At 40.6% G+C, this 15,924-nt stretch overlaps 1 protein-coding gene across 1 annotated transcript in view; it reads left to right on the plus strand.

Annotated features, from left to right (window-relative positions):
* Positions 1-4,989, plus strand: part of DDIAS (DNA damage induced apoptosis suppressor) — a 43,381-nt gene extending 38,392 nt beyond the window's left edge. The window contains exons 5-6 of the mRNA XM_037042829.1: positions 761-878; positions 1,883-4,989. Coding sequence (XP_036898724.1) covers positions 761-878; positions 1,883-4,474 — 2,710 coding nt within the window. The 3' untranslated portion in view covers positions 4,475-4,989. The remainder of the gene's footprint in view (positions 1-760; positions 879-1,882) is intronic.
* Positions 4,990-15,924: the final 10,935 nt, after the last annotated feature.

The raw sequence follows: 15,924 nt of genomic DNA on the forward strand, positions 1-15,924 counted from the left end.
AAAAAAAAAGAAAGAAACATTTATTTCCTGTATGTGTATTGTGATAATGTTAAACCAGGCTCCTTTTATTCAGGCCAACTAAGCTGTAATTAGAATATTAAAGTACAAAATTCTAATCCAGGTTAGAGAACATAGAATAAGAAAGTAAAATTGTTCCAAACTAAAGGACTATCCAAATTGAGGTTAACACTCAAGTGGCTAAAGTCCCTTGAGGCAGAAGCCGGCTGTGGGAACATTTGCACATCAGAAATTGAAATTCCATCCCTTTTCTCATTTGCATGCCCACTTCACCTGCATGGCTTGCCCTGCCATGGTCATGTCTTGAGAATGCAAGGATATGTCTAGGCACCTGAAGCTCTTTCTCCCCCTCAGCCTTCTCTCCTCCTCCCACTGTCCTTGACAGAAGAAATGTGTGTCTGCTTCCTGTGCAGAGCAAACTCATTTGATCAAAGGACAGCAGAGGGAGCAGGGCCACGATTGCCAGGGAAGAGCAGAAGGGCTAGAGATCCCACCACTGCTTCCACTGCTGCTTTTGGAAAAGTTGCTGGGCCCGATGGCCAGGCAGGCATCTACTCAATTTATACTTGATCAGTTGTAATTGTCTCTCTAGCTGTGGGAAACTAGAGGGAAGAAATGCCTAAATATGTAACTCAGAAGGTTCGTGCTGCATTTTCAAACTAATTGTTCATATCTTCTGACTTTATGGAAAGTTAAAATTTCAAAGTTTATCTCTTCACGTGTTTTATTTTCTTTCTGATAGGTACATCCAGGATCCTAATGAAATCCCAGGAACACTGGATAGTGATGCAACTCAGAACCTGTTAACTAAAGCAGTTGAAATGTGCTTTGTTGGACAGAGCTTTCTATTTGGAGTGACGGTAATGGAGACCAGCTCTTTTTTTTTGCATTCTGTTGACATTTTATTTTAATGAAATCATTTGAATTCTCTAAAATGTTTTTAGGAGTCATAACTGTGGGAGCCTATAAGCACTTCAGACTATAAAAATAGGCTGTAGGTGAGCTATTAAAACACCCTGTGTGACCACTTCTTTCAAAAGTCAGAAGAGACTAGTTTAAATGTTTTCAGAGCATTAAAAATCTAAATTTATGTAAATTCAGAAGTGTTAGATATTTGTTTATCTGCATATTGATAACTCTAAGAATAGGTTGGGAAAGATGGTCTTAAATAATTATAAAAGCAATGGTAGAAGTTAAAAAGGATGTACTGACTCTGAAGTAGTGATGGTTTCCTGTCTCATCTGTGCTAGCAGGAACAGACGGAAATTTTATCCACATTGCAGTCAGGGTTTTAAAAACAGGAACAGAGCACTCTGTAACTGAACAGTAAAGAAAGACCCACAGGGAAGGTGAAACCGGGAGTTAAAAGGTTTCTAAAAAAAAAAGTTGAGATGGCTCTTTATCTTTTTTTTCTTTTTTAAACAGGTGAGGACATTCCTTTAAGCACTCAAAGTTTATGGAAGCTAATGAGAACTAATATGTCATAGCTACATGTATTGAGCAGCTACTATTTGCTAAGCACTGCAGTTTTCCAATTTACCAATTTTCCATGGTATTTTCCATAATACCATATGCAATTTTCCATATGGTATTATTGCAAATACCATAATCCTGCATTTTAATATTTATTTTAGAAGTGAAAGAACTAAGACTCAGTAAGGTTAAATAAGTTGTCCAAAGTCATGACACTAATAAATGTTAGAATCAGGATTTGAATACAAGTCTCTTTATCCCAAGGTTTACGTCTCTTCTGCACACTGCTGTGCCTATGAAACTAGAGGAACTGAAGTTAATTTAAATCTTTGTTTCATAATCTAGTCAAAGAAAGACGATTTTATTCTCATTTAAATTTATTCTTTCACAGAATTTTGAAAACCTACATGGGCGAGGTTCAGATTCCAGTAACTTCTTAGAACAGTGCCCTGATGACAGGAGAGACATTAAAGAGCTAGTAGCTTGCCAGATGGTCCTTCCAGACCCGGGTGTTGCAGGCTTCACGGTCATGGATTATTTCCGGCAGCTTTTGTGGCCTTCTGGTCTCAGGAAACTCCACAGTGGCTCCCAGATACCTAGCAGCCACTCAAGTAGTGATCTCAGCAGCACATGTGGCCCTGACAGCAGTTCTTGTTCTTTTGAGTCCAGTGGCAGAGATAATGTTTTCATGCTCTGGCAACCATCACTTGAACTCACTTCCATCGTTTCACAGCAGATGATGCCAACAGATGATGCTAATTTTTCAGCTTCAGGTCAAAGCAAGGCCGTTGATACTCTTCACCAGAACAGAGAGTGCATTTCCTCGGCTGAGGCCACGGGTTCCAGTGGCTGCCATGAAGCCAGTCAGTGTTCATGGAGTCTTGCTTCCTATATGGATCAAAAGAGTATAGCACAAAAGCTGGGTAAAGAACTTGACCTACAAGCTAATCAGCCAAGTGCAGTTCACAGCAGTCAGCATGATACTGGAGTTACTGGCTCTAATTTATTCCCCTTAAAAATGGAAGAACCTTGTGAGCCAAGTAATACAAAATCCTTCCTCAGTGTAGTGGAAATAGAAAACAGGTATTCCCAGCATGAGCTAACATGTCACCAGCATCATGAAGTCAATACCCCACTGAACCTTCAGGGAAGACCAACATGTTGTCCACCTTTATCTCTCAGACCTGAAGAGGTAGCTGGTGGCTCCCCAGATTATGACCCCACAATTTGGGATGATCTACCACTCTCTGAAAGCTTAAACAAGTTTCTGGCAGTTGTCGAAAGTGAGATTGCTGTAACCCAGACAGATGCCATCAGTAGGAAGTGTCGTCCAGACAATGGCATCGATAAATTACATGCAGTGTACAGCGACTTATCTGTGACTCCCCAGAGAACTACGGGACCCCTGCATACTCCACCCATAGCTTTGAGATCATCACAAGCAACAGTCGAAACAAACTCTTGCAAAGGTAGCTTGCTTTCCAAATCTGAAGCAAATCCCACTGCTAGTGTTCAAAAAGAGTCAAAACCATGTAACCCAGCAGACGCTATCTCTATAAGTAGAAGTGGAAGAGATAGTTCTCAAAGTTTCTTGCCAAACACTTGCCTGCCGGCTCTGTTTCCATCTTCAAAAGGTTTAGGAACATCATCTTCTCTTACAAACTCTACCAGAATTCCACCACATAGGGGTGCAATTTCAGTTACATGCAGTACTTTAGAGAGTGACCATTATTATGTCAATATAAAACATTTTAATGGACGTGGAGAGGAATCACTTCTGGAAACAAGTGAAAAGTCGACCACTTTGTGTTCTAGGAGGTATAATGATGTTTCTGACCTTTGCAACTTAGAAAATAAACAATATAGTAGGTGGCTGGAGAACCCAGGTGATGGTCTTACAATTTGCAGGAAACTTACATATCCCTTAGAAGCTCCCTGCAGCAGCCCGAGGAGAAGTACAAATATATGGAAAGAAATGCCTTATGGACATATCGATAATAATTTAACACAAAAGTATTTTTCTGGTCAGGAAGGTAGCTACAATGCTTCTGCTGATCTCTTTAATGATAGTGTGAAAGAAACGGACATTGCAACAGAGATCACCAAAAAATCACAGGATATTCTGTTAAAACGGGGACAGTCTCTGTCCGAAAGTCATCACACAGAACCTGATTCGTCACTGAGATCACTTTCTGGAAACTCCAGCCAATCTTCACAAAAATTATCCTCGCAAAACATACCTGCCTCCACCATGTACCCCAAAACATGCCCTTCCCATTTTCCATCAGATTCAGAAAGTGATTTTGAAGATAGCCAAGACTTTGTTCCATGTTCACAGTCAACTCCTGTTGCAGGATTCCACCAAACCAGAGTTCATGGGGTGAAAGGAGATTTCAAGAAATTACTTGCCTTTTGTTCAGATCTTGATGCTAACTATAAAAAACCAAGGATTTCCTCTGAAAATGAGGCACAGCAAGCCACTCCCAGCTGTCCAAAAAATATAAAAACACCCACTCAGAAATCCAGAAGCCCTGTTATATCTAGTATGGCACAACCGGAGGCTTCCAAAACCCATCCTGTTGCTGAGTGCCTTGAATCTGACGTTGATGAATGGGTCCCTCCTACTACAAGAAAAGTACTCCTTTCAGATGGGCTTGGATTCCAAGCCACGGGTCCAAGGAAGTGCCCTGCTGTGTGTCATTCTCCCAGTCAAAATGCATTACCCGGAAAGAAACTGAATCATATCCAAAAAAGAACCAGTAAATGCTTAATGAAGAAGGAGTTAAATTTAAAGAATGTGTTTACAGCTGTAGTTACAAATCAGAAAACTCCTAATAGTACAGACTCAGGGTGGATTTCCAAAGGGTCAGTTTTGGGACTTGGTCCTTGTTCAGAAGTCCGATGTTGCCTTTCATTTTCAGAAAATGGGCCACCTTCAGTGCCTGAAACTAAAAGCGCTTGGTCTCCTGAATTGTTTTCATGAAATGTCACCTTACCCCAGTGGCTGAACTTTTAAAGATAAGTCTGTTTGGAAACTTGCCTCCACTGGCATGGAAAGCATTCTTAATACTTCTCATGCTTAAAAGAGATATGAATAAAAAAGAGGTGCTGTTGTGTCTTTTAAAACATTTGTAAAGCAGTTGTTTTCCTATGTTTTATCCAGAATGCTCTGTTTCAGATAGTTTCGCACTTTATATTCTTAACTTACTTTAGTAATATTGTTAGTTTTGTGTGTTAAAATTTGTTAAACTCACATGTACATTCAGAAATAAAGACTTTGTGAAGCAAAACTTAAAAATCTTCACTAATTATTCAGCTCAGTTCAGCTCAAAAATACCTGTTGTGTTAGACCAACTACTGTGTCATGTTTGTGATGTGAAGCTATAAGATTACTGATCTCAAAAGATTTTGTTCTACTGGGGAAGACACACACTACAGACAGTTTCACTACAATGCAGCAAATGCAATGAAAGAGGTTTTTAGTGGGTATTACAAACATTTATGTCACTATGGGATTGTGATAGTGAAGCAGTTAACCCAGCAAGATCTGGGCTGAGGATAAGAAGGTCAATAAAATGTACGATTTAGAGTTAAATGTGAAACTGTCACTATTTTATTTAATAAATATTCACCATGTGCTTACTACATTCTAAGTGCTGAGAACACAAAGAAAGACAAGCCTCTTCCCTCAAGACACTAAGGGTCTAGACTTCTGGCCAAGATGGAGGCATAGGTAGATACACTGTGCCTCCTCGCACAACCAAAAGGACAACAATTTAAAAACAAAAAGCAATCAGAACTGACAGAAAATCAAACTGTATGGAAGTCCAACAACCAAGGAGTTAAAGAAGACATGTTCATCCAGATTGGTAGGAGGGGTGGAGACAGGCAGTCTGGTGGAGAGGATCCCTGGCAAAGCAGAAGTGGAGGGCAAGGTGGCAGCTGGTGGACCTAGCAAGGCAGTGGATTATGGAGTGGGGCAGGCAAGGTGGGGCAAGGTGCCAGCTGGTGGAGCAGGCAATCCCACATTCACCTGCAGATAAATTGGGAGAAACACCCAGGGAGCGGGATGGACCTCGCAACCTGGGGTCCCAGTGAGGGGAACATAAAGCCTCAAACCTCTGACTGAAAAAAACCTGTGGGGGTTGAGGCAGCGAGAGAAACTCCCGGCCTCACAGGAGAGTTTGTTGGAGAGACCTAGAGGGTCCTAGAACATACACAAACCCACCTACATGGGAATCAGCATGAGAAAAGCCCAATTTGCTTGTGGGTAATGGGGGAAGTGACTGAAATCTGGCAGAGAGCAGAGCAAACGCCATTGTTCCCTCTCAACCCTTTCCCCACATACAGCGTCACAAAACAGCAATGAGGGTTGCCCCACCCTGGTGAACACCTAAGGCTGCGCCCCTTATGCATAGCAGGTGCACTGAGACCCCCCCCCCCCGAAAAAATGGCCCAAATGAAAGAACAGATCAAAGCTCCAGAAAGAATACAACTAAGCGACAAAGAGGTAGCCAGCCTATCAGATGCACAGTTCAAAACACTGGTGATCAGGATGCTCACAGAATTGGTTGAATTTGGTTGCAAATTAGATGAAAAAATGAAGGCTACACTAAGTGAAATAAAGGAAAATGTTAAGGGAACCAATAGTGATGGGAAGGAAACTGGGACTCTAATCAACGGTGTGGACCAGAAGGAAGAAAAAAAACATTCAGCCAGAACAGAATGAAAAAACTAATTCAAAAATATGAGGGCAGGTTTAGGAACCTCCAGGGCATCTTTAAGCATTCCAACATCTGAATCATAGGGGTACCAGAAGAAGAAGAGGAAGAGCAAGAAATTGAAAACTTATTTGAACAAATAATGAAGGAAAAATTTCCCAATTTGGCAAAGGAAATAGACTTTTAGGAAGTCGAGGAAGCTCAGAGAGTCCCAAAGAAGTTGGACCCAAGAAGGAACATACCAAGGCACATCATAATTACATTAGCCAAGATGAAAATGAAGGAGAGAATTCTAGAAGCAGCAAGAGATGAGGGGACAGTCACCTACAAAGGACTTCCCGTCAGACTGTCAGCTGACTTCTGAAAAGAGACCTTATAGGCAAGAAGGGGCTGGAAAGAAGTATTTCAAGTCATGAAAGGCAAGGACCTACATCTAAGATTGCTCTACCCAGCAAAGCTTTCATTTAGAATCGAAGGGCAGATAAAGTGTTTCCCAGATAAGGTCAAGTTCAAGGAATTCATCATCACCAAGCCCTTAATATATGAAATGTTAAAGGGATTTATCTGAGAAAAAGAAGATAAAAATATGAACAGTAAAGTGACAGCCAACACAGTTATTAACAACCACACCTAACAAAAACAAAAGCAAACTAAGCAAATAACTAGAACAGGAACAGAACCACAGAAATGGAGATCATGTGGAGGGTTATCAACAGGGGAGTGGGAGGAGGTGAGAGTAGGAAAAGGTACAGAGAGTAAGTAGCATAAACGGTAGGTAGAAAATAGGAGGTGGTTAAGAACAATATAGGAAATGTAGAAGCTAAAGAACTTAGGTATGACCCATGGACATGAACTGAAGGAGGGGAATGTGGGTGGGAGGGGGTGTGCAGGGTGGAGGGGAATAAAGCGTGGAATATGAGACAGCTGTAATACCATAATCAATAAAATATATTTTAAAAAAACTCAGGGTCTAGTATAGGGGTGTCAGACTCATTTTCACCGGGGGCCACATCTGTCTTGTGGTTGCTTTCAAAGGGCCAAATGTAACTTTAGAACTATATAAATGTACCTACTCCGTAACAATTAAGCAAGAGCTCGGTGCTGCTGTCAGGCAGAAACGAGGTGCCAGGCCAGATAAAACAAGGTGGAGGGCCAGATTCAGCCCACAGGCCTTGTGTTTGCAACCTGTGTCTAGTAAACAATTGGTACCTGGTAAGTTCTGTGATCGAAGATAAGCTTGAAGTGGTAATAAGCTTGAGACCTTCACTCCCAGCTAAAAATACTGGTGGGAGCTCCCTTACGGGCAAGTTCAGCTCCCTTTGCCATTCCCCACAACAGCTACTCCAAATCTCCATTTTCATACCACCAACCTACTGCTGCTCTCCTTGCCTCCACCTTCGTGGAAAAGAGTGAGATCAGCTGGAATTACCTCAGCTTCCCACATCCACACCTACCCGCTTGCCTATATCTGTACCGACCCCCAGCTGCTTTCCTGGAATCTCGGAAAATAATGCACACCTTCTAATTGGAGCTGAACTTTCTAGCATTTGTGCTGTTAATTACATTCATCTTTACCTTCTCACTCTGTTGTTTCTCTTCCTGTCCCCAAATTTGTATTTTGAAAATTTACAAACACAGAAGATTTAAAAGAACAAAAGAGTGCAATGATATATCATCTCTACATACCACTTAGATTCAGTTATTTTTAACAGTTTGCCTTTTGCTTATGTGTGTATGCATTTAATGTATCTGTATGGATCTATGTAGTTTTTGCTGAGCCGTTTGAATTTAAGCTGCAGATAAGACATTTCATCCCTAAATACTTCAACATAAATTTCCTTGAAGTTTTTAACTACATAATTACAGTATCATTGTCACACCAAAGAAAAATCACAGTAATTCTCCAATATCTAATATTCTGCTCGTGGTCAAATTTTTCTGTTTGTCTCTAATTGTCTTATAATTGATGTTGTTTAACTGGGATTTTGTTAAGGTTTGTCCACGGTATATGATTATGTCTCCTCTCTTTTTTCTAGAACTCTTACTCTCTGCCACATTAACTTTATGAAAAAGTCCATTGAATATCCTAATTTTAGGTTTATGTATTCACTTCATTGTAGTAGCTGTACTTTGTTTCTCTGTTCTTCAGTGTTTCCTGTAAATAAGATGTTACCCATTAGATCTCACCCAAGGACACACTCACTGATTAAAAGAGAGGGAAAGGGAGAGCGAGGAAAAGAAACATCTATGTGAGAGAGAAACGTCAATCAGTTGTCTCCCACACATTCCCCAACCAGGGACCAAACCCGAAACCCAGGTATATGCACTGACAGGGAATCAAACCGGTAACCTTTCGGTTCATGGGGCCTACACTCCAACCAACTAAGCCACACCAGTCTTTTTTTTTTTCTACAGTCAAGAGTCAGTATTCTACTTCTCTACTAGTGGTATTGAATGAGTTTCCTTTTCCTTCTATCACTATATAGTCAAGAATTTTTTTGGTGGTTCGAGTCCATTATACTTAGTGTTCTTTTTAATACCATTTAATACTCCACGCTACCTCCCTGCTAGTACACTTGTTCCTAGCCAGTGTCTTAAAAAAATAGTTCCCATCAACTTTAACACAATTTACTATTCAGCTTGCTGCATGTGTTCTCTTTTCCACACCTTTAGTGGCTGTAGTGTCAGTGGTTTTCTAACATCTAATGAATTTGCCCTTCCTTATTTTGTTTCTGTATTTCCTCTATGTTCAGGATACCATTCTCAGGGTTCCTGGTTTCTTGGTTTCTGCTCTGCTTTGATCATGGCTGCCTACAGGGCAAACATTTCTTTTTCAGGGCCCTTGTGTATGTAAACAGTTTAATTTAAAAATCTGTTACAAAGTTTATGGGCTCATGTAAGGTGAAGTGGTTTGTCAATGAAGATTTAGAATAATGAATAGAGAAAAGGTGTATGTTTGTTGTTCAGTCACTGCATGTAAAGATTTTTTATAGTATATAGACACCATCTCTTCCTCAAGCCTAGAAAAGAGTCTCGTGTTCTTTATTGTCAAATGTGCAGTTTCTGGCTAATTTCGTATCCCCACTGCAATAAGAGGAGTAATGCTGTGATTACTCACAATGCCATCACTCCTAAGAACCTGTTTGTATTGAACCATGCAGTTCTTGTCTCCACAGTTCCCTTACACTACTTCTTCAGTGCCGGTAACATCATCACTCATTGTGCTACGTTCACTGAGCCTGCAATTACTGGCTTCTGGTAACTCTTAAATGTAACCGCTTCATTGATAATTACCAAAAATGAAACTTTTATCCAGAGTTTGCAGTAAAATGTGGTACTAATTCGTTTTCTGGTCGTATTATATTTACCATTTGGACTTTTGTAGCATAAGCCTAGAACGTGTATTTCACCATGTCTTCTCCTGAGTGTTTTAAGCTGTAATTACTGCATTCCTGGCCACACTTGGGAAGAGAAAGCAAGAGGCCCATGGGTGGAGCGGTTTTATTTGTGCAGGGAAGGTCCATTCCTTCATCAACATGTCTTAAGCTGAATCCTGTAGAGAACAGTCACCAGACTTGTGAGCCACCACCCTCACATGCCTGGGGGTCTACTGACCAGAGGCAGCATTATAAATGGAATGAAGAAAATTGAGAGCCAATTAACAGCTCCTCCCCCACACACAATACAATCCCAAGGGTCCGTGGTGACCTTTGGTAGCTCAGAACCCTGAATTTATCCGAGGTCCAATATGATAGTCACCTAAAAGCACATCAGCACCTTTCTGGCAGCCTAATTTCATACTATTGTGTGAAGGGAATATTGCTCAGCTCGTGAGAATGTTCCACTCTTCATATCCTGAACTCCCTGGGGCATTTGGTCCACACCAAGCATGCGTCCAAGGAGAGTAAAGACACCTATTTCAGGCGCCAAGGTGAGACTTAGAAACTCAAGAGATGGACTTCTGGCAACCAAGTCCCACATGCAACCAAATCCAGACTCGTGCCTTTCTAAGAATTACGAACTGGAGGAGGATCTATCAAGTCTTGAAGAAGGCAAATTGAAGCACAAGTATCCCTAAAGTGTGGGGTCTGGGGCAGGATCCCTGCTTAGTCAGGTCTCAAAGGGACTGTGTAATCTCCCCTTGTCCTTGATTGTCTTCTTATTTGCCTGCCTTTTAAAGGATGGTGCCTTGTCCTCACTGGTGTGGCTGAGTAGGTTGGGCCTCGTCCCACAGACTGAAGGGTCACCCAGTGCGAGTCCCAGTTGGTACATGCCTAGGCTGTGGGCCAGGTGCTCAGTTGGGGGCGTGTAAGGGGCAGCTGATTGATGTTTCTCTCACATCAATGTTTTTCTCCCTCTCTGCCTCCTTTCTCTCTAAAAATAAATAAAATCTTAAAAATTAAAAAAAAATTAAATGTCAATGAGTTAGAGGAAGAAAAGGAGATAAAGGGCAGAAATTTTTTTTTAAAAAGATGGTGCCTTAATTTAGTGTTCTATTACTGCCCCTTCTACATGTACACTGCTTGAATTCATTCATCTGTACTTGCCATCCATGAGCTGTTTAAAGTGAAGTCTGCTATCCAAATTTTCCTATGAGACCAAGCTTGGATGTGAGCATTTATGTTGTCCTTCAGGTCGAAACATTTGATCATTTCCATGTGGTTTCTTTGTCTTACGGGGTTTTTTACAAATGTGTTTCTTAATTTTCAAACCGAAAAGGATTTTGTATTTCAATCCTTTGAAATTTATTGACACTTGTTTAGTGGCCCAGTCTGTAGTCAGTTTTGTAAATGTTTTATGTGTGTTTGAAAAGAACACGTATTCTGCAGTTATTGGGAAAGAAATTAGTGTGTATACTAGGTATGTCAAGTTGCTCAGATTATATATGTCCTGATTTTCCCTCTGTTCTATTAATTACTGAAAGTAGGATTTTAAAAAATCTCCCTCTATGATTGTCAATGTATGTATTTCTCATTTTAGTTTTGCCAGTTTTTATTTTATATGGAGGCTATTATTAGGTACAGATTCAATCTTGTGAATTTGTAATGGACTGAAAATTTCATCATGAAAGCCCCATTTCATTCCTGTTAATACTTTTTGTCCTAAAATCTCATTGTTGTCATTGTACTGTATCAGCTTTGTTTTGGTTAGTATTTGCAAGAGGTGTTGGTTTTGTTTTTCATTTCTTTTTTAGTGTTTCTGTATCTTTATGTCGTAGAGGTGCTCCTTGTAAGCCTCATATAGTTGGGGTTTGTTGTGTTGTCCAGTTCAACAGTCTTTGTCTTTTAACAGGAACATCAGTCTACTAACAATTTAATGATTAAAATATATTTCTGGGAAAACAAATAGAGAACTCATGGGCACAGACAATGGAGGTGGTCGAGTGTGGGAGTGACGGGGGACGGGGCAGGGGAGAGCACTGGGGAAAAGGCCGGACAACTGTACCAGAACAACAGTAAAAAAAAAATTGCAAATATGTATATATACATATATCTGTGTTTGTTGTATTTGATACTTCCTATTTATCTGGTCTATTTAATGTTTCTTTTATTTTTTTTTCTGTTAGGTTTGGGTTTTTTTTTTTGTCATTTCTTTTTCCTTCTGGGTTTGCAAGTTAAATTTTGTTTCTTTTTCTTTGACTTATGATGTTTCAACGTGAGGGTTTTTTACTTTATGATGGTGTGAAAGTGACATGTATTCCATGGAAACCATACTTAGAATTTTGAATTTTGATCTTTTCCTGGGCTAGCGATATCCTGTGAGATACCCTCTCATGAGAATGAGCCGTGGCAGCGAGCCGAAGCTCCGAGTCAGCCACAGTCCTGAGAGTGAACAGCCGACACTCCGTAGTGTGCTGTGTTGCCAGCCTTTCCTGGACACTATTCAATAAGTTACATGAGATATTTAACACTTAACTACAAAATGCACTGTGCCAGATGATTTTTCCCACACACAAGCTAATGTAAGTTCTCTGGGCATGTGTAAGGTAGGCTAGGCAAACTATGATGTTCAATAGATTGTGTATTAAATGCATTTTCTACTTATGAAAGCATATTTTCAAGTAACTGAGTTTATTGAGATGCAACACCATGGTAAGTTGAGGAGCATCTATAATTACAAAATCAACCAACCAAAAATATTATGACAATAGATATTGTCCAAGATCACTGAAACAGAGACTCCAAAACCAGCATTAGCTGGAAAAGCATTTTTCCACTCTTTGGAGATATAAATTTGAGGTTCAGCAGGCCTTAACCAGATGACTTGTCTCAGGGTTTGCAGTTTGGCTGGTAGCAGATGAAGGGATTGATTGAAAGCATTTGAACAAGCCGAATGGACATGACTAAATTCACTGGAGTCAATAAATGCCATGGGATATTTCCTTCATATATAACAAAGTGGAAGTGGTTACTCTGATATTAAACCTATAACTCTTGAGTAGCTGATGAGCCCGATTAATTAAGTCACCATGTGCTATGGACTAAATGTTGGTGTCCTCCCACAAAATCCCCAATGTGATGGTATTGGGAGGTGATTAGGTCATAAGGACAAAGCCCTCCTGAATGGGGTTAGCGTGCTTTTAGAAAGAAGTCACAGTGAGCTCCCTCATCCCTTCTGAGCATCAATAAAATCTGTAGAATGCTCGGCCACATACAGTTGTTAGATCTTATGGTTTGATCTCTAAGATCAAAGTCAGAAAGGCTAGCCTGTGTTTTTTAAGCTTATTTTCACCTAGATATGAAAACATGAGTGTTCTCTGGGAAGCCTGGGTAAATGCTAGATCTGAACATTTAAATAAAATGTCTTATGTGGTTTCCTGCAAGTAGTGGAAATAAGATATTTCAGTTCTTCAAGTATTTAGAGGTGACCACCTGGCCAAAAGCACAGGCACATGGTGTGGTTTAAATATAGCTCCCGTTTTTGTCCTTCAGCTGCAGATGTATTTGAAGGTATATAGATAGCACATATCAGGCATAGTTTGTGGGTGGTAGATGTGGAGTAATTGAGTCAATTAATGATAATCATCATCAAGGCTTTTCAAAACACCGATTTCCATTTTGCCAAGGAATTGAGTGAAGCATTACAGTAGCCAGTGAGAAGCACAGTAATCTAAACATGTACCTAATCAGGGACTAAACCATATTTACATTTTACTTCCAGTGATCAGCAATGATCTGTATGTCAATAAGCATTTAAAAATTCTATTCAAGTTCGCAGCTTCTCCCATGTAACTAGTGGAAAAACAAGTGTGCAAGGTGAAATTACTTGTCCAAATTTTCTTAGTGGTGAAAAACTAAATATAGAATGAAAATCTGTAAGAGTTCCTCCTCCAGCCAGTGGTACTTGTGGGAGACAGTGGTACTTGTCTCCCAGTCTTTGATGTTTATGACTTACTAAGTCATATTAGAATCATAAGAGGTTGCCAATATCTAATCTGTTTTGAGCTACAAAAGATGTTCATGTGATTTAAATTAGTGTTAATAGGACACTTAAAACGACAGCATGTCTAAATTCAGAAAAGAAATTTCTGCGAGCATCCTCCTACTGAAGGTGCTAAAATAGCAAAAAGAGTTTCATAACATTGCAGAGAAGCTGTAGACAATAACAAAGTTATAGTGAATGATTCTGCAAAACCCAGTATTTTATAAGTGTTATATGATGACATCTAAGGTTACAGATTGCCTATGCTTATTAGTTAACTAAAAAACACCATTCCAGGGAGCCCAAAGTCATAGATTTAATTCCTGTGTCATCCTGTTAAATTTGCCGTGCTCCATGACCCACTGTACTCTTAACCTAGGACATTTGTCTTTTATTTATTTATTTACTTTTAGTATAGCTTATTGATTATGTTATTACAATTGTCCCATATCCCCCCCTTCACTCCCCCCCACCCTGCACACTCTCTCCCACCACATCCCCCCCCCTTTAGTTCATGTCCATGTGTCATAAGTTCTTTAGCTTCCACATTTCCCACACTATTCTTACCCTCCCCCTGTCTATTTTCTACCTACCATCTATGCTACTTATTCTCTGTACCTTTTCCCCCTCTATCCTCCTACCACTGACCTGTTGCTAATCCTCCATGTGATCCCCATTTCTGTGGTTCTGTTCCTGTTCTAGTTGTTTGCTTAGTTTGCTTTTCTTTTTGTTTTAGATGTGGTTGTCAATAATTGTGAGTTTGCTGTCATTTTACTGTACATGTTTCTTACCTTCTTTTTCTTAGATAAGTCCCTTTAACATTTCATATAATAAGGGTTTGGTGATGATGAACTCCTTTAACTTAACCTTATCTGAGAAGCCCTTTATCTGTCCTTCCATTCTAAATTAATACTTTGCTGGGTAGAGCAATCTTGGATGTAGGTCCTTTCCTTTCGTGACTTGGAGTACTTCTTTCTAGCCCCTTCTTACCTGTAGGGTCTCATTTGGGAAATCAGCTGACAGTCTGATGGGAACTCCTTTGTAGGTGACTGTCTTCTCTTGCTGCTTCTAGAATTCTCTCCTTCATTTTAATCTTGGCTATTGTAATTATGATGTGCCTTGGTGTGTTCCTCCTTGGGTCCAACTTCTTTGGGACTCTCTGAGCTTCTTGGGCTTCCTGGAAGTCAATTTCCTTTGTCAGATTGGGGAAGTTCTCCTTTATTGTTTGTTCAAGTAAGTTTTCCACTTGTTGCTCTCTCTCTTCTCCTTTTGGTACCCCTATAATTTGGATGTTTTAACATTTAAAGATGTCCTGGAGATTCCTAAGCCTCTCCTCATTTTTTTGAATTCTTGTTTCTTCCTTCTTTTGTTTGGTTGTTTCTTTCTTCCTTCTGGTCCACTCCATTGATTTGAGTCCCAGTTTCCTTCCCATCACTATTGCTTCCCTGAATATTTTTCTTTATTTCACTTAGTGTAGCCTTCATTTTTTCATCTAATTCACAACCAAATTCAACCAGTTCTGTGAGCATCCTGATTACCAGTGTTTTGAATTGTGTTGGCTGTCTCTTTGTCGCTTAGTTGTATTTTTTCCTGGAGCTTTGATCTATTCTTTGGGGCATGTTTTTTGTGTTCATGCTCCTGTTTTGTAGTGAGGGGCGGAGCCTTAGGTGTTCACCAGGGTGGGGCAACCCAGTCACTGGGTTGTGACATAGTATGTGGGGGAGGGGTCTGAGAGGGAACAATGGCGTTTGCTCTGCTCTCCGCGGGATTTCAGTCACTTTTGCAGCTCTCCGCAAACTGGGCCCTTCTGGTGCTGATTCCTGGGTGGGTGGGCTTGTGTACGTTCTAGGGCCCTGTGGGCCTCTCCAGCTAACTCTCCTGTGAGGCTGGGAGTCTCTTTGGGCACCTCAGCCCTCACAGGTGTTTTCAATCAGTGTTTTGAGGCTTTATTTCTTCACGCTGGGACCCTGGGTTGGGCGGTCTGACCCGCTCCCCAGTTTCGCCTGGTTTATCTGTGCATGAATGTGGGGCCACTTAGTCCGCCAGCCGCCTTGCGAGCCACGGCCCTCCACTATCCGCCGCCTCACTGGGTTTGCCTGCTGCCACTTTGCTGGGAGTCCTCTCAACCCGGCTGCCCAACTCCATCTCCTACAGGTCTGAATGAATGTTTCTTCTTTAACTCCTTGGTTGTTGCACTTCCGTACAGTTCAATTTTCTGTCAGTACTGGTTGTTTTTTTGTTTCTAAATATTTGTTGTCCTTATTTTGGTTGTGTGAGGAGGCACAGTGTG

This window comes from Sturnira hondurensis, unplaced genomic scaffold (genome assembly GCF_014824575.4).
Source record: "Sturnira hondurensis isolate 20B ecotype Veracruz unplaced genomic scaffold, ASM1482457v3 Scaffold0003801, whole genome shotgun sequence".
Taxonomy (NCBI): domain Eukaryota; kingdom Metazoa; phylum Chordata; class Mammalia; order Chiroptera; family Phyllostomidae; genus Sturnira; species Sturnira hondurensis.